Source organism: Poecilia mexicana, unplaced genomic scaffold (assembly GCF_051168715.1).
Source record: "Poecilia mexicana isolate PSO_F unplaced genomic scaffold, ASM5116871v1 scaffold_5, whole genome shotgun sequence".
In the NCBI taxonomy this organism is placed as follows: Eukaryota; Metazoa; Chordata; class Actinopteri; order Cyprinodontiformes; family Poeciliidae; genus Poecilia; species Poecilia mexicana.
Window position 1 is genome coordinate 9079581 of NW_028263374.1, and position 25897 is coordinate 9105477.

The 25897-nt window shown below is 39.7% G+C and overlaps 1 protein-coding gene across 3 annotated transcripts in view; it reads left to right on the forward strand.

The window, feature by feature from the left end:
• cita (citron rho-interacting serine/threonine kinase a) overlaps positions 1–25897 on the forward strand; it is a 40453-nt gene that overhangs the window by 9936 nt on the left and 4620 nt on the right. For 2 of the 3 annotated variants that reach the window (XM_088005477.1, XM_088005479.1), the window contains exons 11-45: positions 4126–4231; positions 4830–4973; positions 5135–5254; positions 5869–6039; positions 6470–6523; positions 6611–6664; positions 6918–7058; positions 7962–8090; positions 8466–8561; positions 8780–8896; positions 9395–9504; positions 9678–9852; positions 11331–11528; positions 11771–11824; positions 12060–12257; positions 13012–13205; positions 13334–13469; positions 14550–14654; positions 14764–14904; positions 15117–15224; positions 15315–15507; positions 16101–16262; positions 17465–17602; positions 18751–18931; positions 19027–19118; positions 19259–19363; positions 20056–20225; positions 22747–22827; positions 22944–23079; positions 23511–23650; positions 23794–23886; positions 23966–24074; positions 24216–24344; positions 24531–24611; positions 24722–24800. In XM_088005477.1, coding sequence (XP_087861603.1) covers positions 4126–4231; positions 4830–4973; positions 5135–5254; positions 5869–6039; positions 6470–6523; positions 6611–6664; positions 6918–7058; positions 7962–8090; positions 8466–8561; positions 8780–8896; positions 9395–9504; positions 9678–9852; positions 11331–11528; positions 11771–11824; positions 12060–12257; positions 13012–13205; positions 13334–13469; positions 14550–14654; positions 14764–14904; positions 15117–15224; positions 15315–15507; positions 16101–16262; positions 17465–17602; positions 18751–18931; positions 19027–19118; positions 19259–19363; positions 20056–20225; positions 22747–22827; positions 22944–23079; positions 23511–23650; positions 23794–23886; positions 23966–24074; positions 24216–24344; positions 24531–24611; positions 24722–24800 — 4440 coding nt within the window. The remainder of the gene's footprint in view (positions 1–4125; positions 4232–4829; positions 4974–5134; positions 5255–5868; positions 6040–6469; positions 6524–6610; positions 6665–6917; positions 7059–7961; positions 8091–8465; positions 8562–8779; positions 8897–9394; positions 9505–9677; positions 9853–11330; positions 11529–11770; positions 11825–12059; positions 12258–13011; positions 13206–13333; positions 13470–14549; positions 14655–14763; positions 14905–15116; positions 15225–15314; positions 15508–16100; positions 16263–17464; positions 17603–18750; positions 18932–19026; positions 19119–19258; positions 19364–20055; positions 20226–22746; positions 22828–22943; positions 23080–23510; positions 23651–23793; positions 23887–23965; positions 24075–24215; positions 24345–24530; positions 24612–24721; positions 24801–25897) is intronic. The other variant, XM_088005478.1, reaches the window with a different exon arrangement.

The window sequence follows — 25897 nt, forward strand, 5'->3', positions numbered from 1 at the left end:
TGGAGAGACTGCGGATCATGACAGCAGCAGCAGCAACAGAAAGGGAAGAAAAAGCGTTAGCAGATTAGACAGAAAAAAAAAGGCTGAGAGCTCAGATTGGGGGAGAAAATCTATTTCTATGGTTACTACCGTGATGTTTTTTTTCCCTCCCCTCTTCAGCCCCCACCCCCATCTTTACCAGTCTTATCTCCTCCTCTTGTTTTCTCCCTCTTCTAATGTCTCTGTCCCTTGCTGTTATAACATCACTCATCTGCTAGAGCTTTTCAACTGAAGCCAGTCGTTTTGTTTGTGGCGTTTGACAAAGAGAAGCCCAGAACCCTAACAATCTTTCAGTATCGTGTGGGTGCATGCATATGCATGTCCACAATCTTCATTGCAATTCCAAAAAAAAAAGGGGATAGGGTAATAAGCCAAGAGTCAGGCATAATGACATGCTAATCATGTGTTTTGGGGTTTCCAGTCATGATTTATTTGCTTTTCACTCTTTTTGACCTTGATTGCCCGACTCCTCATTAGGAAAACTACAACAAAAATCTCCTCCACAGCTTGCCTCATGTTTCTGAGAAGCCTTTTGTTGCCTGGTGCCAAGAAATCATTGTTACATTTCATTATATTCTGTGCTCGTCAGTGTATCTGTAATGTGTTTGGTTTGAGGAGTTTCTCTTGTCTACTGACGATTGTGATTGACTAGAGTAGAGTAGAAAGTCTTTCTGGTCTGTCATCTAACACTTAGGTTGAGAGTATGATACGTTGACAGCTCCTTATTAGAATTCCCTGAATGATGCCAGATGGCTGGCAGGGTGTAAAAGTTTTATTCAAAGTCTCCAGAGGATAAGTTATATTCATTTAGCTGACCATTTAACTCTCGTCCAAAGTTTAACGTGGTGTAAGGTTACTCTTTAGTGAGCTTTGTTGGCAGCTAATGCCCACAGTTTTGGCGATATCTGCTGAGGACGGTTGGAAGCTTTGATATCCTATCATAAGTGGAGCTTTCAGACTTACCTCTTAGCACCAGTTGCCCCACTTGAATATTATAGGGTGAGGAAGTAAAACTCCTTTGTAAGGTATTTATCATGTTGACCTTTAGTAAATCTTTCAAAACTAAATACCTGCTACATTTAAAGTTGGTGCTTATTGAATAAAAAGGGCTGCAAAATACATCGCAACTGTCATCATCACAATACAAGTGTGTGCAATATTCATATCCCAAGCGACTGTCACAGCTGTAGATGTTCACATTGGATGCAAATGACATTGCCCAAAATGTTAAAGGTCACACAGAGTGATAGAAACACAGATGTGCAAGCCTAGCACAGAATGTTATATTTTCATACAACATAAGTGGACTAAGCTGAAATTGGCTTTTAGTTAGTCAGGCTGTCTGCTCAGGTAGCCACTCTGCAGGCAGCTGTTTAACAGGCGTGATGATCGTAGCTTCCTAGCAGGTACTTTACCTATGGCATTGGCTGGTTCTCCTTCAGTGTCTGTACCACGATCTTCTGTGTTTTTGACAGCCAGAGATTTCTCCAATCCGCTAAAATCCTATTGGTGATATTATTCAGTCGGCAGATAGGCAATGTGCAGCAACAAGTGAAGGAGGGGCTTAACTTCAATACTGTGTACTTCATGCAGCCAGAAAAACCTCTAATTGTTGTGGATTTTAACCATAAAACCTTAGTATACCTTGATATTGTTTGCCAGATCAGTCCTGATCCTTGGTTTGGAGATCTTATGCATTTCACTCATTAATTCACAATTTTCTTTAAGAAATGCTCTTTTATTATATAGACATTTAGAAGTAACAATTTTGAAAGTATAAAATGAGAGTTTAATTTAAATGAAGCAATCCTAAGTTGTTCCTCATCATCTTTGTTCAGAAATATGGTAATATTGGTAAAATATGACTGATTTTTGCCACCAGATGATGCATGTTTTTATGGATAGGTGGTGTTTAGACTGTTTTGCTTTTAGAAAAAAAACCCCCGAATGATCAGAAATTTGCATAAAACTGATTTCCAAGACACAATCTTTCTATTGGTTTGTTGATCCTGATTTCTAGCTGCTGTTAGAACCTTGTGCCTTGACGTGGCTTTTCTTCTTATTCATATTTCTCTTGCGTCATAAATATATTCCGTGTATACACCGGATCAATGCTAATAAGCCTTAAACATACATGCCTTCCTCCTGTTCCTGTCTTTTATCGATTCCCCTCAGTAATGCGGTCTACACTGAGTCCTCATTTATTTTTCAGCCATAGTTCAAAGAAATGACAACTACCATGTTCTTTACAGAGGGCTCTAGTATTTTCTCTCCTTTACATTTATTTATTGTTTGTATTTTCTCTTCTTCCTACAACATGCTAGAGCCGCAGAGTGTTTGTAACTGTACTCATTTTCAATGTGCAGGAAGGAGTCTGAATGTGATGAGAATGATATCCGTCTTCCTTTTGTCACTTGTGTGAAAGATGGATAGGAAAAACGATAGGCCCCAACCCTGAAAACCTCAACTGGATAGCTTTTTAATCACTACAGTGTTTTCTCCACACAGCCTCTTTTAACTATTCAACTAAACAGCAGTGAGATAAGTGAATTCCTAACATAATTATGTTGGCTGCTTGTTGGCTTTCAGTTTTAATCAGGATTCCCGTGAAATAAATGACTGATGTGGCGTTTCAGTCTTTATATAGCACAGCTCAATGTGAGTGGGTGGGTGGGGGATTCTGCTTTATATTATGTAGTCTATGCTCTGTGTATTGATATGTTTCAAGGGGATCTCTCCTCACTGCAGCAAGCACAGAGAGCAGGGATTGCTTTTGTGGTGTTATTTTTAACACGGTGACTCAGACTGAGTCAACTTTGTTAAAGATCCTTTTGCTGTGTTTGTAAACTCATTCATAAAGGCTTGTTCATTTATTCCAGAAGCCGTTTTGTCTCTGGCACAGCAGATTAAACCGCATCATCTGCGCGCTCTTAATGCTCCAAAGGAAACAAGTCAGAAAAGATAAGAAATGTTAAATTCACTGCGCAGTTAAAGATGGGTAGACCCATGATAAACAACAACACAATCAAAATTCTCTGTCACATTATTTAGTCAGAGAAAGAGGAAATATTTCCATGCCTGCATCTCTCTTTATTTTTCTTCCTTGCAGTTTGTTTTTGTACTGAATAAACCATATTGAATAGAAAATAGATGATATTCTCTCCTCTCAAAGGCTTTCATTCATCTCACCCAAACTGTTGGCAGGAGTGTTATTGTTGGACTCGATGTGCCTCTAAATAGAAAGAACTGATTCAAGGCAAACCTTGATGTTTATTTTCGATGGTGGGTTTTGTGTCTGCATTATAATTTTTATTACAGCATTATAAAGCCTTCCTGTCATAATGTGTGTGTCCTTGCTCTTAAGGGAGCTTTAATAATGATGGTGCAATAATTTCTGGACAGAATCGAGGATTGGCTGCCAGCCTTATGTGACTTGGGCTGAATCACATTTACTAGACTTGACCTTTACTTAGGTTTTGTGTTTTGCTTTGCCATTACACAAATGCATATATACTGTAGGTTGTAAACCAAATTTAAATGTAGAACAAGCATACTTGACAAAATTTGAAGATCAGTCTTAGTTAAAGTATATTTAAACCTTTAAATTTATAGTCAAGCAGAATGTAGTATAAATTGTATATCTACAAGTTTTACCCTTTAGGGTAATACCAGAATATTTATTTATTTTTCTTCAGAAAAACAAATTAAAATAATGAGTAAAATGCATTAGTATGCATTGAACCACACATTGCAGTACACTGGTTGTTCCTGTTGTAAAATAATTTAATTAGGAGGATTGACTTTTGATTTTTTTTTTTTTGAGGTTCCAACCGGCAACTCACAGGTTACAGGATGAAGCCCTACCTCCTGAGCCACTGCCACCCCTCAATTTATTTTGTTATCATTATCCACCCATGTTTATCTATTGGGCCGATCCTGATATGCTCAGAAAAGACTAAAATCGGGCAATACCGATGTTAATGCTGATGTATCTTGCTACTATTGCAGTGTGTTTTGCAGCTAGTTTGAAGGACCTGTGTTTTTCTTCAGTCCACTGAGGACTCTCTTGATATGCTGTTTTTTCAGGTCAGTGTCTGCAGGCCTCAACTCACCTGCTAAGACCAACTCCATGGAAAAGAAGCTTCATCTGAAAAGCAAAGAATTACAGGAAACTCAAGACAAATGCCATAAGGTAGGAGAGCAAAGCCACGTTTTTATATTTCATCACAGTTCATTGTCACTAAAGCATTCATTCTCAACAGAGATTTGTTAAATAAAGCTTTCTTTCCAAAACTCTGTTGTAAGCATCCCCTGAAAAGAAATTTCATGCAAACCAAAGCGACTAATTCCTTATTGGAAACTGTAAAATTCTCTTTGCACGTTTTGGATTTTGAACAAAATCGACCCAACAATGTGGGTTTTATTACCAGACTCGTCATGTTTATTCTGGCAGACTGGCTTAACACAGATCAGAGAAGCTTCTGTTTGTGCTTCAATAAGCCAAGATAATCTTTTTGTTTGTACAACATCACATCTTTGTAATTTGCGGCATTGACGGTGGTGCGATGGGTCAGAGAAATCGCTCATAATCTGAATCAGAATAAGCTTTACTGGCCAAGTGCGAGTTGGCACACGGAACATATTGCTGCTCATTTTTGTAATTTTCATGCAGCGTATGGTCACATTTCACAGTCTGAGCATAAAACCACGGTTTCTTTCTTTCTTTATTGCCTTAAATTTTCAACCTTCGCTTGAAGGCGTGGAATATAACGTGTCTTCTTTGCGTTAAGATGGAGCAAGAAATCTCCAGGTTCCAGCGTAAAATGACTGACCTGGAGTCAGTGCTCCACCAGAAGGATGTGGAGCTGAAGGCGTCCGAGACGCAGAGAAGCATCCTGGAGCAAGACCTCGCCACCTACATTACTGAGTGCAGTGTGAGTCATACTACCAGCTCATTCAGATGTGTTGGTAGGCTGCCGGAGAACGTTTGAATGTGCCGTTGTTAAAGGGGTGATTGCTCATTCAGACATCTGTGCAGCTTTTACACCACCGACCGTGTTGATTGGACCTTGTGTTTGCATGCATGTGTCTGCAGAGCCTGAAGCGGAGCTTGGAGGAGGCACGCGTCGAGGTCTCCAGAGAGGACGATAAGGCCATGCAGCTGCTGCACGACATAAGAGAACAGAGCAACAAGCTGCAAGAAATTAAGGAACAAGTATGTCATGGGGGGAGGGGGAAAAACCCCGAGAAGGTTAAATTTTTCCCACTCGCAACATTGGAATCTTTTCCAAGTCTTCTGTAAATTTTCAGGGTTTATTTTAAGCCATATTTGATAGCAGAGTGAGTGAGGAAGCAGTGAGATAATATTTCCCCCTCTGTGTGTCTGTTACACAGACGGGGCTTCCCCTCTGGGTGGCCGACACTCATAAAGGTCATCAGAGCAGATGGCATCCCTGCAAGGTTCAAAACATGAGCAATTGACCAAGAGGTTCTCCCAACCACCATACAGGGGGCAGGGGGACACCCAGTAATTACACTGGCTCAAACACACCAGGTCTTCATGTAAAATATGCAGAGGCAAACCACAAATAACTACGATCTGAATCCATATAGATGTTCTATTAGTAAATCAGCTGTGTCTTGCCCCACTTCAAATGATCCCATTATTTTATTTCTTTTTTATTAAAAAACAAATCTGAAAAAATGGAATGATCTCTGGACCCATCGAAAAAATTTTTAACAACTAAATGAACAACTTCTTTTTTTCTTTGCTTTATTTTTTTTTTTTCCACCCCTCGTTATTATTCACTACCGCGTGCTGCTCCTCAGGAGTACCACGCCCAGCTGGAGGAGATGCAAGTGACCATCAGGCAGCTGGAAGAGGACCTTTCAGCTGCAAGGCGTCGCAGCGACCTCTACGAAGCCGAGCTGAGAGACTCCAGACAAACAAGCGAGGAACTTAAACGAAAAGCAGTGGAATACCAGCAGAGAATCCAGAAGGTTTATTTACATTTTTTTTTAAATCAAAACAAACTAGATCTATAGATTGTCTAAAGCGTCCTCAATTTTAAATCCTTGTTTTCTCTTCAGTTATTTGCACTCATTATGTAGTAGTTTGATATTTCCCTATTGTGCAAATGAAACGAAGGTCTTCCTCGTGTCGAGCAATTGGAGCAAAACTGCAGATCCATGGTGTTTCATTTTCCTCCAGTGCTTCAAAGCTCTTGGATTAATTAGTAGTTTATAAGAACAAAGCTACACTACTGTATCGATAGTTGTGGATACATTTCTGCTGGGTAATAAATATAGTCATTCATATGATAAATTTCACTAAAATCATTTTTATTTCTCAGATGTCCATCATTTAACGGTAAGCCGTGTTCTCAGTGAGGGAATGTTGACTAACCTGTCTGTTGTTATTCATTTTCAGGCTAAAGAGCAGGGAAAAGCTGAAGTGGAGGAGCTTCTTTCCAAACTCGAGAAGGTAAATGAGGAATCAGGCTGCTGTTTATTTTTGCAAATCTAAAGTTATCAAATTTGATCAGTAAATTCACTCTTTGCTTTCTCGTAGACCAACTCTGAACAGCAGGTGAAAATCCAAGAGCTCCAAGACAAACTGTCTAAGGTAAATTTACCTGTATCCGTTTCCCTTTTCGCAAACAAAGAACTCATGTTCTCTGCACGTTGCAAAAATGTAAGGATGCAAGCAGTTTTGTCACATTTGCATTTTGCTATAGAACTCAGTTTATTCACATGAGTAGCTTTTCTTTATTTATTTTTTTCTTTCTTCGACCTCCATGGGTAAGGTTTGGACAAGCACATCAAGATGCTTGTCTTGGGACACATTAGCAGCCTTTGACCTTCTGATTTTTCCCCAGGCAGTGAAAGCAAGCACAGAAGCCACGGAGCTGCTGCAGAATGTCCGACAGGCCAAAGAGCGACTGGAGCGGGATCTGGAGCGCCTGCGGGGGAAAACCGACTCCAGTGATACTTTAAAGCGTCGTCTGAGAGAGACGGAGGTACCAGCCTAAATCTGTTTGAACAACACAGTGCCGAGCATTATTCGTTGGAGAAGGCAAGTAACGGTCAGGAAGAAAAGCTGAAAAGTCATTTGAGAACTCTTGAGCAGGTGCAGAGAATGACAGGTCAGGTTGAGGAATCTAGAAAGATGAAAAGCCAGCTGCTGTTTACTCCACAAACCTGGCATGTTTTGATTAGTGACCAGAAGAAGTCACTGTCAAAAAAACCTCCTAATGGCCATAAACTATTTAGAGGCACAGCAAACATGGGAAAAGGTTTACTAGCCAGATAGGATGATTCTGGTCTGTCGCGGTCTGTGTGTTGGTCTCTTATCCCAATTGGAATATAACAAAGTTTGTGTTTGTAATATTACGAGTTGTGAAAAAGTTCAAGGGGTCTTTAAACCTTTACAAGGCACTGTATTAAGGTAGATATGGACTTAGAATTTTATCACAGTATTTTATGATACCATTTATTCATTTTTTTATGTAACTTCAAGGCACAACTTTCGTACAAATACTGTGTTTGGAAAACATTCCTATTTGAAATGGGCTTCTTCAAGCTGCCACTTAAAGAAGTCTGATTTATATCACTAAACTGCACATTAAGACTTCATTTAATCCGATTTTTGAATTTACTGATTTCTCCACTTTGGAACAAAGAGCAGAGAAAATGGTAAAAATAACATTTTAGTCATTTTTTTTAATAGTAGCTGAAATTTATCATAAGTCAAAATTCTTATCGTGACAAAACATTTTTGAAGATAAATGGTAGATGGCATGATGAATACCCGCTGTTACGCTGCATAACAAGTTTCTTTCACTGCTTTCCTTTCTTCTGTGTCATCATCGCCACTTTTCTGTGCACTTACTTTTTCTGCTGGGTTCTTCTTGTTGTGTAAGCAGGAGGGCAGGAAGACCCTGGAAAACCAAGTAAAGAGGCTGGAGATGGTGGAGCGTCGGGAGAATAAGCTGAAAGATGACATTCAGACCAAATCTCAGCAGATCCAGCAGATGGCCGAAAAGATCCTGGTGGGAGAGCCTTAGATTAAAGCTCATTAATACTCTTCACTACTCCACCCTTAATTTCCCCACTGCCCTGCGCCTTCCACCCTTCTAACCCCATAATGGTCAAGGCTCAGTCATTAATGGATGTAGGAAATGGACGTAGGGAGCCGAGGCTCGCAGATAGTTTGAAAAGATTTGGTGTTACATTTATGGATTTTACCATTTTCAACATGAACAGGCACCGCTACAGTCAGCTTGTGGATTTCCAGCTTTTTAATGCAAGTTTTTTTTCTTTGTTTTATTTCTCCTGTCATTTTGAGTGAGAGTGGATTTATTAGTTGCATTGTTCTGTCTTAATTGTTACTGCTGATTTTGTTATAATGCTCATAATTTCCCCAGGAACTGGAGGAGAACCTGAGGGATGCCCAGTCAACGGCTCAGAGGATGGAAACTCAGCTGGTTCAGAAGGAGAGGCTTTTTGAAGATAAGATCAAGGTGAGACAGAAAATTCTCTTCTTTCCAGGTCTAAAATTTTCAATTAATGTCGCCGTCACATGTTTTACAGGAAAACCTGACAATGCTCTATTTATAGTTTCCACCCCAGGTTTCATAGTTAAGCCGTGAAGTATGTCTTGTAGCGGGTTATAAATGAAGCGTGAGCATCTCTGATATAATCTGACCAGTCTCCTATTTTCCGGCTCCGACTGATCCAGGTCCTGGAGTCCCAGATGAAGGCAGACATGGCCGAGAAGGAGAGCCTCGAGGCAAAGAGGGCGCAGCAGGAGGAGGAGTCGAGAGAGAACTGCAAACTAATCAGCGAACAGAAAGCTGTGAGACAACAAAATCTTCCTCTAATTCTTTACTGAAGTGGATTCAGAGGTTACTTATGTCTGCCTAGTTAAGACCCGCATGTGCTTAACTTGCCTATTTGGGAACATCTAATGATTTGGTTGTAAGATTATTTCTTCAGATATCTAATTTGGTTGCTAGTGCCGTAGTTTCTTATCGCAGTTTAGCTGGATTGACAAGTTAATTGGCAGAATGGTTCTTGTTGCTCAACACAGCCCGGGCTTAAGTTTTAATCTCGTTAATGTGTTAGCCTGGAAGCCGTTAAGAAGCTTTCCCAGATCGTCAACTGCTAAATGGATTCAAATAGGACTTTGTAAACGTTTAACATTATGCTAACTTTAAACAAAAATGTACTGGCTAAATATCTGCTGTTATTCTTAATGACTTTGATTCGCAAACTGATCAAGAAATCTATTGGGTGAGTGGGTTTGTTAGACGTTGATGTGCCGGGTGTTAATTGTATCCCTGCTCTACTGCAGACCATCAATGCCATGGATTCCAAGATGAAGAACCTGGAGCAGCGCATCGCCGAGCTGTCCGAGGCTAACAAGCTGGCCGCCAACAGTAGCATCTACACCCAGAAGAATATGTGAGTGAACAAAGCGTCCAGCACATGCTGTTCTTCACCAGTATACACCTAAACAATGCTGGACTTTATCATTTCAAATGTTTAACTCAGAATTCTCATTTGAGAAATTTTGCCTTAAGAAATTAGTCAAGCAAATAAATAATAGCCACATTCGCATTTCCTTTTCTTGGCAGGAAAGCCCAGGAGGAGATGATCTCAGAACTTCGTCAGCAAAAGTTTTACTTGGAGTCTCAAGCAGGCAAGCTAGAGGCTCAGAATGCCAAACTAGAGGAGCACTTGGAAAAAATGAGTCAGCAGGAGCAAACCAGGAGAACCCGGCTGATGGAGCTGGAGAGTCGGCTGCGGGAGGTAAGGCAACAGGAGGCAAATGGTGCTAAATCTGTAAACTCAAGATTAAGTCATTCACTTAAACCGGCACAGAATCCAGTCTTGTATCGTGACAGGATTAAGGAGCTGATCAGCTAGTCTGCTTCTGTAGCTTTCATGTAAATGTAGCAATAAAAGTCTAGAAAGAAATCCCTACTACAAAAAAATTCAGATTTATTAGCCAGATTTCAACAAATGAGGAAGGGATAAAAATCAAACGAAAACTTTAGGGAAGACTGGTCTTAAAATTTGTTACATTTGTCCTTCACTGGGAAATGTATCCTAATAGTCAGCTGTTTATTTTTTTTTGTACAGTTTGATAAAAAGTCGCTAAATAGTCTCCTCCTCTTATTGAGAGCTTGTCTGTAGATGTTGCTGACGGACAGCCTGCTGTCATGTCTCTGCCTTCTTGCACTCTACTGAGAACCGATACACAGCCTGGCACTAAATACTCGCCTCGCTGTCCTTTAGCCTGCAGACAGATTTCCTCTGCCCAGTCTCAGGAAACTGCAAGATTTCAGCGTGGAAAAGATTTTTGCGGCTCATTTTTTGACTTTCCGATTTTACACTGTTCTGACCCACCAATAGTGATTGTAGAGGATTACTTTTTAGAAACTATATTTAAAAGAATTTAAAATATTTGTTAGCCTTTTCGTCTTTTATTTATTTACATTAGGAGCAGAGTCATGTACTTAAGAGAGGAGTCTCTGTTTAAATGATTGGATTTAACATTTTACACTTCATTCATTGTCCCATACTAGGAATTATTACAATTGATAATTGTAAACATCAATCAACTTTGAGATTTCAAGCAGGATGACATTTCCAAATTTAACTTGTTACATGACAGACAAACTGTTCAAAAAGTATGATGAAAGCAGACTGTACGGTAATCTATTCAGCCTTCCTGTTATCTCCTGGTCAGTTTGTTTCTTTTTCAATTTACCAGGCTGTCCCAAAAGCAGAAGGCTTGCCATTGTACACATAAAGTTGGGTAAATAAAAGCTCATTTCAAAAGTGCAAGAAGCCCAGTAACCAGTGAAGGATAGTTCTGTTTTTCTGAAGGAACAGCCGACATGCCTTGTTGTTTACTTTTGCTTAATATAGTTATTTAAATGTTTTTAAAGCTGAATGAGTTTTGAAAAGGGAAACGGAATATAGAGACAAATATTTGTTCATTTTTGCTAAATTTTTTCTGTATCTTAATTTATATCCATCCATTCATGTTTCAAATTTTCATCCAGTTATCCACCTGTCAGTTTTTCATCCATCCTCACACACATATCAGTCCTTCTGTCTGTCTGTCCTCTTCACGGTCTGTGGCTTTTCTGCAGGTTTTGTTTTTTAAGCCAGACAACAGTAGAGATATCTTCCATAATTTCATGAAACTGGCTGAAAAGAACAGAAAACGATGGAAATTTGAGTTCTTTGTTAAAAAGGCTTACTTGTTTTCCATGCAGATGGGCCTTGAACATGAAGAAGAGAAACTGGAAATTAAGAGACAGGTGTCAGAGTTGACCTTGTCTCTTCAAGAGCGCGAGTCCCAGATCAGTAGCCTGCAGGCTGCACGCCTCGCCCTGGAGAGTCAGCTGCAGCAGGCGAAGACGGAGCTGGAAGAGACCACTGCTGAGGCAGAGGAGGAAATCACTGCACTGAGGGTAAGAGACGCTACTCCAAGCAGACAAGGACAAGATCTCAGAAAGTTGCTGCTCAGTAAGTTTGGGATAGATGGGGAGCGAATATCCTGCAGCAAAATGCCTCGGGTCCTTATCCATTATGACAACTCAGAACCATGTAAGCAGTTGTAGGATAATTTTACACTGGAACACCATTTATTAAAAGAAAAAATAGTTACATAATTTCACATTCTATATCTATTTTTGTCATCTTTTTTCTGCAGAACCACAGAGACGATATTCAGCGCAAATTTGATGCCTTAAGGGACAGTTGCTCAGTAAGTGCTGACACTGCCTTTGTTTTCCTCTTGTCTGGTCACAACTATCAAATGTTTGCCATAAGATTTGTGCAGTATGTGTAAGAAATAACTAATTTACTCCGGATCTCATTACAGATACAAAATAGTTGTGGTGCATCGAGTTACATTTGATCACAGAAACAAAAAATATTTATGTATTATGACCACTTATCTGCATGGGGTTAACACCTCCACCTGTTTGTTTTTGCCTCAGGTGATCACTGACCTGGAGGAGCAACTCACACAGCTGAGTCAGGAGAATGCTGAGCTGAACCGCCAGAACTTCTACTTGTCGAAACAGCTTGATGAAGCGTCGGATGAGAGGGAGGATAAGATGCAGCTCAGCCAGGAGGTGGACCGCCTCAGGAGGGAGGTGGCTGACCGGGAGATGCACCTCAACAACCAGAAACAGGTTAAATGACAGCAACTCGGTTGTCTTTTAACAGCGTGTCCTGCAGCCTGACAAAGTTTTTAAATTCAGATATCTAAAATCAAGGCCATAACATTTTTAAAATTTATTAATAAAAATGGAATTTGGCCTCAAATATGACTATCACAGGTCTTAAACTTTGTTGTGGCGGGACTATTTAATGTTGGGGATTTTTTGAAAGCCAAAAGTTTGAGTCCCACGCAGACATCTTCATTGTATTCTGTGACTCAAGGCGGTTGACGCTACCGCTAACTAGCTGCTAATAAACTCTTGTTAGCTTTGTTGTGTCTGTCATCTGTAAATGCAAATTTTTCTGCAGTTTGTTAAATTACATGCATCTTTGCCACTAACTCACTTCTACTGCCAACCCCCATACATATATATGTATAAATATGCAATCTTCATTGCGATTAAGGTCTTAAATTTCATTCAGTATGGACTTAAAAAGTCATAAATTGGAGTTGGTAAAATCTGCAGGAACCACCACTTAACATGGTGTGGATTTCAATCCAAGCTGGTGAGGATTTAAATGTATTTCAATTTAAAAAATATATTTAAGATTATACATTTAGACATAAAAAATGATTACTATTGAGCTAAAATACTCATTCAGTGTCACAATAATTTTGTTGTAACATGAAAACCTTGTGAGACATAACGGCATTTAAAGCGAAAGTAAATGAATAATGGCATAATGTTGACAAACCATGTTTTTCTCTTAAATTTATGCTCCCAGAACATTGAGACACTGAAGACAACATGCAGCATGCTGGAGGAGCAGGTGGTGGAGCTGGAGTCTCTGAACGACGAGTTGCTGGAGAAAGAGAGACAGTGGGAGGCATGGAGAGGAGCTCTGGAGGACGAAAAAAACCAAGCAGAGAGACGGACCAGAGACCTGCAAAGACTACTGGATAACGAAAAGCAGAACAGGTAAAACTGTTTTTTTTTTTTTTTTTTTTTTTTTTTAAATTCACATTAACATACAATTTAATAATGTCATTCTCTTTATATATTAGATCTTTCAATGTTACTAGACGATTTTTTGGTTCTGATCACAGGCTTCGTGCAGAGCAGCGCAGCACCGAGTCTCGTCAGGCAGTGGAACTGGCCGTCAAGGAGCATAAGGCCGAGATACTGGCGTTACAGCAGGCTTTGAAGGAGCAAAGACTGAAAGCTGAAAGTTTGTCTGACACTGTAAGTATGTTGTCTGTCTTCACTTTATTCACTTCACTATATTCCTTACGGTCTAGATTTATTTCTAAACCATGCACAGTTTATGAGACAGATGCATGCAAATGCAGTGCCTGTAGAAATAGGGCTTTTGTGGATGCATCTGAGCATTTCCCTGTTGGAATACCACACTATGTCCAGAGTTTTACTATGGAATCTAAATGGTCAGCCTCAGAAGAACGATAATTGACTCAGATGTTCAAGCACAACCTACAAACAGGAAAAGCTTTAAACCAGCAATACCTGGAAAATAAATGAATACAAGTCTTAGTAGCCTCTGCTGAGACAGTTAAACATTAGCATGGACTGTGAAAGTGGTTATCAACAAACAAGTCTCTTGAAGTTCGACAGATGTTCGCAGCTGCCTACAGACATGAGTCAAATGACTTCTGGAGACGCTTTATAGCCTCCAGAAGTCACTTATTGTGTTATTTTTAACTCTCTGACAAAGTAAACCTAAGAACAGTGATGCTGAGTGTGTATATTTCTGGACGTTTGAAACTTTGTGCACAGTTTTGGTTCTTCAGACAATGATCGCTAACTCATCAAAACTGGACTTTGTACCAGGAAATCCTTCATTTATGTGAGCTCATTTCTAATTAGAAAAGTGGACAAATATCCAGCCAGAATTATGCTAGAGGCTTGTTGAAGGCAACATAAAGCATGTAGTTCTTCTGTCCCTTTCCAAAAGACAGTAGTGTAATATTTTTGGAAAATTATCCCCCATTACTGTCTTTGACCTGGAAGTGCCATTTAGCGTAATATTTATGATCAAAGTGATCTGATGAAAGTGCAGTCAATTATTCTGTCTTGTGAGCAAGACTACCTGGATCAGAATACCATCAGTATTAGGTCATTATAATGTGTAATCTTCCAGTGTGAACTTCCTGATCTTCTCCACTTTTGTAACATATTTTAATCTTTATGAAATTTAGAAGCTTGGATCTTTCGAACAGACATTTTCTTTGGTATCGGTAAACTTATCTTCATCAGCCATTGTAGCTTTCTTTCATGAAACATGTCTGTGACTGGCTTGTGTCGCAGCTCAACGATCTGGAGAAGAAGCACGCGATGCTGGAGATGAACGCTCGCAGCTTGCAGCAGAAGCTGGAGACCGAGAGGGAACTGAAACAGAGGCTGATGGAAGAGGTAGAAAGTCACCAGCAATTAGCCAGAGCAACATGTCTGTGCCTATTAAGAACATTGGTTTGAAAGGTTTTGTTTTAACTGTATTTTGTGATGCACCCCCTCCCTCCAGCAAGCGAAGCTGCAGCAGCAGATGGACCTTCAGAAAAGCCACATTTTCCGTTTGACTCAAGGCCTTCAGGATGCCCTGGACCAAACCGACATGCTCAAAACTGAGAGGACAGACCTGGAGTACCAGCTGGAAAATATACAGGTGCTCACTTATGTACCTCTTCAGACAAATGAAATGCGATCTCCTCTGGAGAGGAAGACGCTCCTAATTATTAGATACATTAGCCACAGCGAAAAGTGTCTCGGTAGAGCGATGATGATTATAAATCCTGATTAGTTTTCCTACACATGCTCCTTTTCAAAGCAGTCTTTTGAGGCATTTCCTTCTTTGAGCCTCTGATTTCCATACTACAGGCTGTGTACTCCCATGAGAAAGTAAAAATGGAGGGCACCATCTCCCAGCAGACCAAACTCATTGATTTCCTGCAGGCCAAAATGGACCAACCCACCAAAAAAAAGAAGGTAGGTACAGGAAAATATTTCAGTTTACAGAATCGTACTATGATGATCTCAGCCAGCTAATAAGTGGATTACCATTTCTCCTCTGTACAGGGCATCTTTGGACGGCGGCGTGAAGATGTAGGCACCACTACTAATGGTGCTCTGGCTCAGCAGGCCCAGCCGGCGGTCCCCATGCCGTACGGTGACATGAAAATGGCCTTGGACAAGGAGCGCTCCAGGTGTGCAGAGCTGGAGGAGGCGCTACAGAAGATGAGGATAGAGCTGCGCTCCCTCAGAGAAGAAGGTACGGTCTGCCATCTTTAAAGCTCTGGGCTTTACTACATAATACTAGTAATGGTAATAATAGCAGTAATAGGGTTAATTATAGTAACAATTATATCTAAATAAATATCAATTCTAAATTATGGCAAATTATAGAAAAAGTTTCATCTTTCTTTTGATTCTTCTTCCTATTCTCTTCTTCTCACTCTCTTCTCTTCCATCTCCCTCATTAATTGCACATACTTATTACAATAAAGTTATTAAATAATTTATAGGATATAATTATGTCATTACAGGACAATTTCTTACGTCCCACTCGAACACCATTAGAGATATTTTAGGAAGTGCTACGTTTATGATTTGCAACATTCACGTCTAGTAAAACAATGTTTTCTACTGCAACCTCTTAAATCAGAATTTTTATGAATGTTTATTTTAATGCTAAATAATACATTGCTAATTGATCAACTTAAATTTACTGACTTTTTATTTTACTATAATGTATCTTAGTAGCATTTAAAAAAAAATCTAAAATTTTTTTAGAATTTGTGACTTTTAAAAGTCACAAATTCCTGATGTTATATTTTATTGTTGTATTTGCATCTGGTGTCACAGCGGCTCATTTCAAAGCCCAGGAACACGTGGCTCCTTCCACGCCAGCCCAGGCTCGACACCAGATCCTCATGTCGGCCATCGTCAAATCTCCAGAGCATCAGCCCAACCCCAGCAGCCTGCTCAACCCCTCCACTCGCTGCAAGGAGACATCTACACCTGAAGGTTAGTCAGACGAAACGTAACCAAATAAATAAAAAAGCAAACAGCGTTGATCTCTTACTCAGTGTAAATATGAGGCATGAGTTTCTTGTACTGAGGTTAATGTGTTTCCCCTCTCAGACGCATTCAACCTGACGCTAACAAATGTTCTGTTTGGTCACCTCTTTTGTCCGTGTCCTGTGCTGTATGTGTTCTCTCAACGGCCACTTTCACAAAGCAACAACCAGGCTAAACTAAGACTGCCTTGCAAATAAACATGGTGTGAACAAAACAGTATCAGATTTAATTGACTATTTATCCAGGTACGGTTGTAACAATTTTGCTGTACATTTTGTGAGTGTGTTGGTGTGAATCGAGAAACGTAGATAAGCCATAAAAAAGCTGGGTTGCTTTTTAAATAATCCAGGCTGTCTTCTAATTTGAAGCGAAAACGCATTATTGACGCAGTCGTCTCCATGGAAACTGAACCAATGCTGCTTATACCATAGCTAGGTTGCAGGTTGAGTGAATCCCAGCTACAACTAATAAACGGCTCAACAATCACCTGGAAAATTTTCACATCAGTATAAAGAAATTCACTGAATAAAATAACTTCCTGTTTCGGAACAAACCAACCCAATCAGCAAACATCTACGGAAGAAACCGGGCAGAATTAGTTGCTCTTGCTTTGTGATTCAGGCTCTTGGTGTCCCTGTGTTTCTGCTTGCATTTAGCTGTTGTTAGACCACTTTCTTCTTTGTGTCTCTTCCCTCTTGTTCCTCACAGAAAAGAGGAGGGTCACGTTTGAAAGTAAGTTAGCCACCATCAAACGCCTGAGCTCACCTCCGATGCCAGCATGCTGCACGGTGTGGAAACTTTCCGCTCTCGCTGTGTTCATCTGTTTCACTGTCTAACTTGACCAAAGACGGCTTTCTTCCTCGAGACAGGAAGACGTGTTGTGTAGGACGGGTGGCTTTTCACTCAGGAGCATTTAAATACATTTCATGCTTACTAGCATGTGCAATCTGATTTTTAGTTTGACTGTTTTAAGGCCCAGTTCCAGATCCATTCCTTAAAATGCCTTCCAGTGCTTGAAAATAATGCATCTGATGCAAATCTTTGCTGATCCCCGCAGTTATTTACCACCTTTCCTCATGTCAGTAACTTCTATCTCTGCATCGTTTTTTTTTTGTTTTTTTTTTCTCTTTCCCCTGTTTGCTTTGCAGAATTCGGTCGCCGTGTGAAGGAAAGAATGCACCACAACATTCCTCATCGTTTCACTGTCGGCCTCAACATGAGGGCTGCCAAATGTGCCGTCTGCCTGGACACTGTTCACTTTGGACGGCAGGCTGCCACTTGTTTAGGTCTGTATCGTGCTTTTCAGCGGCACAGATGGAACATAAAAATATTTCCGGGGACACTTTATTGGCAGGAAATAACAAAAATACTGGAATCATTCTTGTAACGCAGCCTTTAGATGGATTAATCTGGCTTCTTTTTTCCTGGGTAGGATCATCGGTTTCACAGCTATTGTCTTAGAAAAGACAATAACAGAGACAACAATGTCCAAGTTGATTAACTGACTGCTGGCCTGGAGTTGTTTACATGTACCCCATTCATTGGGATGAATATCTTAAACATTTTGGGAGTGTGTTGGTGTGATTACATATATATACTCCACTAATGTTTAAACACACTTCCCTTAGCAATGTGTAGAAAAAAACAAAGTGTAGCAGTCAGCAGGACTCTGGTATAATTCCAGCTGGTTATTTGATCACTCTTCTTACCAGATTTTTTTTGCCAAGGACTCAACAGAAATAGTCCACATATTTCCAATCATTTTGTCTCCTCAGTCGTTTTAATAAATTTGTTCTCGTTGTCTGACTGGAACAGCCGATATTGCCCATCATCTAGTTATTGATTTGAGGTGAAGTAGAGTGATTTGGAGAAAGTCGTAGTTTTTGTGCTGTTCTGAAGTTTGGACGCCTTACCTTCCTTGCAGACACCTTTTGTTACTGCTTTGTCTGAGCATGAAACCTTTTCTCCAAGGGCTGTCTTGCCAGTCTGTTCTCCACAGATCAAGTTGAAGTCAAGCTGTCTTCTCTGAGGCTCCTGCAACCAGCTTTCAGTTCGTCATTCATTCTCACCAGTTTCTTTTCATCTGAGAGGGACAGATGGTTGAAATTTGGCCACAGTCGGGCATTTTAACAGGACACTGATTTTTAAACCAATGTCAAAACTGTTTTGGAGTGGATAAGTCAGGCTCACGTTAGGCTTCAGGAATGGCCACAGGCTAAAACCAAGTTTACTATATACTATATTTAAAAGGCCAGTCTGTGCCAGGAAACTGTACAGTTTAAATGAACGCTACAACTTCTGATAAGAATGATTAAATATCCAGAGAGGATTATCTAGATGCCTTTTGATAACGAAACTGGATCTTGGGGTTATTTTAATGTAATGGTGAGCTGTTTTAAAGGCTTTTTTCATCCTTCTTTCTGTCTCGTTGCAGAGTGCCACACCCTGTGCCACCCCAAGTGTTCCCCGTGTCTGCCGGCCACCTGCGGTCTGCCAGCCGAGTATGCCACTCACTTCTCAGAGGCTCTGTGCAGAGAAAAGACAAACTCACCCGCTTTGCAAATGAAGGAGGCCACTGGGCACGTTCGTCTCGAAGGATGGATGAAGCAGCCTCGGTAATAGTCTTCCCCAGTACAGGTGTTTTACAGCTTTTCTGAATGTTTTATGCAGCAGTAATAAATAGTTTAAACCTTCATATTTCACTGGATAGAAATGGCAAACGCGGCCAGCAAGGATGGGAGAGGAAATATGTGATTCTGGACGGAACCAAACTATCGGTCTACGATACTGAACCTGCAGAAGGTCAACAATTGTTGTTGTTTTGTTGTTGTTTTTTTTCTATGCATTACATTTTTAAATAAAGATAATTCTGTTGAATTTATATTGATATAATTTAAGTTCAGGTTTTCCTGCATAGACCACATCTGTTTCTTTTTTTTTAGACTCTCTAAAGGCTGAGGAGGAGTTTGAGCTGTGTTTAGGTGATGGAGAGGTCACAGTTCACGGAGCCATCGGTGCCTCTGAGCTCATCAACACGGCCAAGTCGGGTAAGAAAAACTACAGTTAATTCTGCTGATGAAAAAAGATGAAATGTTTTTCATTTTGTCATTTTCTGGTTTCAATGTTTGCTTTCACTACGGCATTTGTAAAACAAAATAAAAATGAGGCCATACCAACAACTATCTGTGTTTTGTTTGTTTTTTGAGAAATCTTCAAATATTGATGTGTAAACTTGTATATATCTAAAAAAACAAAACAAAACAGTGATTTAGTTACAGTTGATCATTAAACTCTTACCTTGTTTGGCTCCTTAAACAAAAGTTAGCAATGAAAGTTTGTATTCTGAATGAGGAAGACGTTGGGACAACCTGCTGCCTTACTGATCATTTCCTCAACCACCCTGTTATACACAGTGAAATCGGAGTTTCATTATTTCATGCCTAAACTCTTCTATGCTTTCATACACATGGAAAACCTCCTTGAGTAATTATGTTCTGACCATTTACTCCCGACATGATGCTCCTGTGAGATTTAGCCATTTCAAGTGGCAATAAATGTGGATGTTTCCTATTTACAGAATTTACATTTGTATTTTTTTAAAGGTATTCTGTCATTTGAGCATTTATATTGGGTTTCTGATTTTTAGGATCTTTAAATATATTGGCGTCCAAATACGTGTGTGTGTGTGTGTATATATATATATATTTGTTTTTGTTTGTTTTTTTGCACCCGTTCTCAGACATTCCCTACGTGCTGAAGCTGGAGTCCCATCCTCACACCACATGCTGGCCGGGCCAGTGCCTCTACTTCATGGCTCCCAGCTTCCCTGACAAGCAGCGCTGGGTGGCAGTGCTGGAGTCTGTCGTGGTCAGTAGCCGCGGGTCTAAAGACAGAGCAGAAACTGAGGCGGTAAGTGTAATTTTGTCATTTAAGTATAAGTTTAAATATTCATACATTATTTTTAAGATTTTGTGCTGCTCAATATGTAAATACTTTTGTAAACGACAGGTGTGAAACCAGTCCTTGGTTTCTTAATATTAGACCAATTTTAACCAAATCCAAAGATCTTAGTCTTGTTTGGGGCAAAATTTGAAAAAAAAAAAAAATGAATTAAGATGCTTTTTATTCCTCATCAGCCCAGCATCTTCACTTCTTTTTTTCTCTCCTTTCTCTCTCTCTCTCTTCTCTTTGCATGTGTTCAATATTTTCATCCTGTACCTATTTGTTGTCCTCCTCTGTGAATAAATTGATTGATACATGTGTGACTGCGATCGTGTGTGTGCGTTTATCTCCATTCAACCTGGGTATGTGGATCATGTTATAGGCAGGCGTTTCTAAAAGACAGAAGAACCTATCACCTCTGGTTCAGGTACAGTAAGTGGCTGCACGAACGCTTGGGCTTCAGTCGTCCGTCCGACTGAGCATGTGTCAGCTGTTCCCAATATGCATTAAAACTGTGTGCACGATAGTTGAGGTCAGCACAGTCCAGGGTCACTTACTCAATATGGTCGACCAGAACAGATGCCTTCGAAAAAACAGTCGTACGTCATACTTTTTCAGTGATATAAACCACATTAACGCATGGACACGAACATGCTGCGGCAGACATTTTAGCGTATGCTGTGCTGCATGCTCCTGCAAAAGCTGTCCAAAAGCCCTTTTTGGTAAACCACGACATGATTGGTTTTTGCAACAGCAGATATCATGGGCTGGTGCTTGTTCCTTTCTTTCTGTTTTCTTGCAACATTTCCTCCCATCTTCTGCTTTCTTTGTAATGCTAGCTTAGCTCTGAATTGTTTCAGCTTCTCTCCAAATACGGTGCCCCTGCCTCTACTTCCTCTGTGTCTAAACATTACATTTCTGTTACCTTCTAACCTCTACTACCAAACTGTTGTGTTCACAGCCAAATAAAAAAACTGAAAGAAGAGTTAAAACGGTTCCAAGTAAAAATGGAATAAGTCTAGATTTTGCTATAATTGTTTTTTTCCCCCCCATAAGTTACTCTTATGAATTTGGCTTCATAAGACTAACTTATGTTAAAGTTAGTCTTATGTTTCTAACTTTAACATAAGACTTGTGACATCAAGTTCTAAATTGACTGATTTGTTAATCAAGGTTTGACCTATCGCTAAATAACACACTGGGATAAGAACATTCACCCACAGCTTTGTAGTTTGTGCAAAACTGAGGCTTTTACCAGAGTCGACTGCCAAATTAAAAGCTACACAACTGGAGTGATTAGCAATTAGCATGGTTAGCATTACTCTAACCACTGTTTCTGTTTGAGAATGTACAGGAACAAACTGAAAAGACTTACCTTAACCAAGATTTTCATATTGCTAGCATTTCCAAATTCAGTATCTGTCATGTGAAACAGAGGTTTAGAGCTCAAAACAAAGTAACTTTGCTGTATTGTGTTTAACCTTCCTGGTACCTGCTGAAAGCTTTCAACTCGCTCACAGCCTAAATGACCCACAGGGAGGTCTAAGAATGTCATAAAAAAATACAGAGTAGCTTTTTTATTATTATTTTATCTTCATTCAGTAACAACATTTCCACTATTTTAGTTGTTGCTACAACCTTGTACCTCTTACTTGTGCTGTGCAAGAGGAACTGATGTTCTGACCAGCTGGTCACAGGCCAGGCTGAAATAAAAAAGGTTGACGCATTCTGGTCAAAACCCCATTTATTGGTGCGTCCCCGAATTATTGCCTCATTTGTTGACGTCACACAAAGTCTTGCATTGCTGACAGTCTAGTAAAATTTGTGTTTTCATTTCCAGCCAGGAGCTTCATAATCTTCACCAGATTAAATGTTTTTCTGATTACAGACTTTACTATTGCAAGATTATCTCATATTAGGCTTGTTTTTTTATTTATTTCCCTGTTTTTTCACATAAGGGTTTTTTCCTAAATTACTTTACTTTTTATCCAGTTTTCCCTCATCATTTTCTCCAGTGCAGCTGTCCTTCTGTCTGAAGCTCCTCCCCCCACTGCATCTCTTTGGCTTTATTATGTTGAGCTCTGTTAGACCTCCAGATTCACTATGTAAAGTAAAAGTGACGCTACAAGAAATATTGCAGAGCAGCATTTAGCACATACAAGACTTGCATTGTTGATCTTTGGTTATTTGACTATTTTTTTCTCTTTTCAGTTGCAACAGATAGATAATGTATAATGAAATATATTTAAAACTTAATTACAAAAAAACAACTGGAAAGATTAAAGTTAACTGGTTTACTGGAGGTATGACAAATTGTGTGTTTCATGCATAACCCTGTATGTGAAATAAGCCTTGCTATATTAGTGCTTTGCTCATTTTGTTTGTAAAAGCTCTCCGGCTGTCACGCTCTGAGTTTACTTGCCTCTAATTCAACTAATTTGCAGATTTCTGAACCTTTCTGGTTTTCCTTTGTTTATTGTCTTAATAGAAACTTCTGGGCAACTCTCTGCTGAAGCTGGAGGGGGATGACCGCTTGGACATCAACTGCACCCTACCTCTCACAGACCAGGTACAGTAATCACAAAAAAAAAAAAAAAAAAAAGAGGCTTCCTAACCATGTTTGTGGTGAGGCAATTTGCCTGACTACTCCATTTTCCTCACTGCCTGCCTCATCCTTTCCTTCAGATTGTTCTTGTTGGCTCTGAGGAGGGTTTGTACGCTCTCAACGTCATCAAGAACTCTTTGACGCACATCCCTGGACTGACTTCAGTTTTCCAGATCCAGATCCTGAGGGAGCTTGATAAGCTGCTGATGATCACTGGTACGACATTCTCGTATGAGAACTGAGTGAAAGCACTTTCACTGTGAAATTATTGTTTTTACTTAAGAGAAAAGTAACAATCATTCCTACTGCAGCAAAAGTAATACAGCAGTCTGGTTTTAACAGCTATAATGTAATCAGCAACCGTTATTTGATTGGCATTACTTCTCTGGTTAGATTCAGATCCAAACTACATGGCCAAATCCTTCTTCCTCCCACAATATATATAAAAGGCATCAAGATGGAAATTGATTGATACAAGTTATGTATAAAAAAAATTTGTGTTTTTATTTTTGTTTGTTTCTTCTTTATTTTAATAATTAGTTGTTGGAACTAAAGGCATAAAATCCATAAATTTACGTGCTAAACCCCCAATTTAAGGGCATTTCCTTGTACGTGTTATAATGCCTGGTGTTGCTGATGTCATTCAGGGGAAGAGAGAGCGCTGTGTTTGGTGGAGATCAAGAAGGTGAAACAGTCTTTGTCACAGTCCCATCTCCCAGCTCAGCCCGACCTCAACCCTTTCATCTTTGAGACAGTGAAGGGATGCCACCTCTTCTCTTCTGGAAAGGTGAGACCATTTGCTGCGTAAACGGAGTCGAGCCCCGGCGGACTGTCGCCCAGTCAGCTATCGAGCTGATCTTAACAGGAACAACAGAGCGGCGATTGCAGATATTTACCTCTGTCCTGATTAGAACTGCCCTGTCTTTGCAGATCGATAACGGACTCTGTATCTGTGCTGCGATGCCTAACAAGATTACCATCCTGCGACATAATGAAAGCCTCAACAAGTTCTGCATCAGAAAGGTGAACGGACGGCGTGGGAGATCTGCTCGGTGTGGGAACTTAAAGAGGATGCTGATCCATTCTCCATTTGCATTCGCAGGAGATTGAGACGTCAGAGCCGTGCAGCTGTATTCACTTCACTGGATACAGCATCATAATTGGCACAAATAAGTTCTACGAGATTGAGATGAAGCAGTATGTGCTGGAAGGTACGTGTCTTAATTTGAGCTGTTATTTCTTTTAACCAGATGGTTTTACACAAACCTTCACAGCAGAGGAGTTCTGTCACCGCAACGTTTGAGCGTTCACACCTGAGTTAGCTAAATATCTCTGGGGATTCATTTCTGCAGAGTTCTTGGATAAAAACGACGTAACGCTGGCTTCGGCCGTCTTCGCTGCGTCCTCCCACAGTTTTCCCATCTCCATCATCCAAGTCACCACAGCCCCACAGAAGGATGAGTACCTGCTCTGTTTCCACGGTTTGACATTTGTTTATTCATTTATGTGGTTTTGTGTATATATATATATATATATATATATATATATATATATATATATATATATATATATATATATATATATATATATATATATATATATATATATATATATATATGCGGTGTTTCCTGTTGGGTCTTTTAACTTCTGGACTTTTTGTCTTGCAGAGTTTGGTGTGTTTGTTGATGCATATGGCCGCAGAAGTAGAACAGACGATATCAAATGGAGCCGTCTGCCTCTCTCATTTGGTAAATGTCAACCAGTTTGAGTGTCTCGTTTGGATGAATTGTAATTGATTTTAAAGGATTAAAAAAAAAAAAAACAGTAATGATGTTGAATGCCATGTTGTTTTTTCCAGCCTACAGAGAGCCCTACCTGTTTGTGACTTACTTCAACTCTTTGGATGTTATTGAAATTCAGGGACATGCTGCTCTTGGGTAAGGGTTTTTTTTTTATTATTATTATTTTGTTGCTATTTTGCTTTTGAAAGATGTTTACGGTTTATTTATTTTTTTACTCAGCTTTTGGTAATAAACTTTAATGTATTTTGGAATTGTATATGTTAAACCAACACAATATAGTGCAGAACTCTTAAGTGGAAGCAAAAATGATGCATAGTTTTCATTTTTTTAATTTGGGTTTTACAAATTAAAATCTGAAAATTCGTGGAAGTGTTGATTTTATGTGATGGATCAGAAATGAGTTATGTATAAAGGCAGTCTCTTTCTGCCACTAGACAGGAAATTATGGATCCTTTCCCCTCAAAAAAGATGGGGGGGTTCTATCCCCCTTTTTGTTTTAAGACCTAAAAATGAAAATAAAACTGAATTGTAGTTCTTAAATTTCACAATAAAACACCGTATAGTGTATACTCCAAAACGTCAGGTCTGAGGATCTAATCTATTTTACTGGTACAATTTTCTTTTTAGTTCTTTGGATTTCAAATGTTAGTTAAAGGGACTCACAAAACATAGTGCACAGCTGTGAAGTGAAAAGAAACTGATTCAATTCTAAAAGAAAAAAAATAAATGTTGTAGCTCATTATTACAGTTGTTACAAACGGTGATGGCTGTGGATAGGAATGTAGTGGTCAGTATTACAGCTAACCTGAAGTAGCCTGCGACTGAAGACAGTCTGATGAGGAGGATCCTCTGGGTCGTCTGTAATGATGTTAAGTTTATGAAGAATCCTTTGTACAGGAGCCCCAGCAGATTATGTGCAGTGATCCTCCTTTATCAGCTTGCTAAGCTTTTTTTTTAAGTCCCTGGCTCTGATGCTGCTCTCCCATATGAAGATTGGAAAAGGGATCACACACGCCAAAGCAGACTTATAGACGATGTACAGCATCCTCTTATAAACACTGACAGAAGTACAGTCTGCTCTGTCACTTTTTGTAGACTTTCAATGTTGCATCTTTGGTTCAGTCCAAATGATGCAACATTTAAAATGCATTTACAAATCAAACTTGGAGAACAGCACAAGTTGTGCATATTTTTGCTGTTCTGTAAGAAAAAGTGAGGAAATGCTCCGGTCA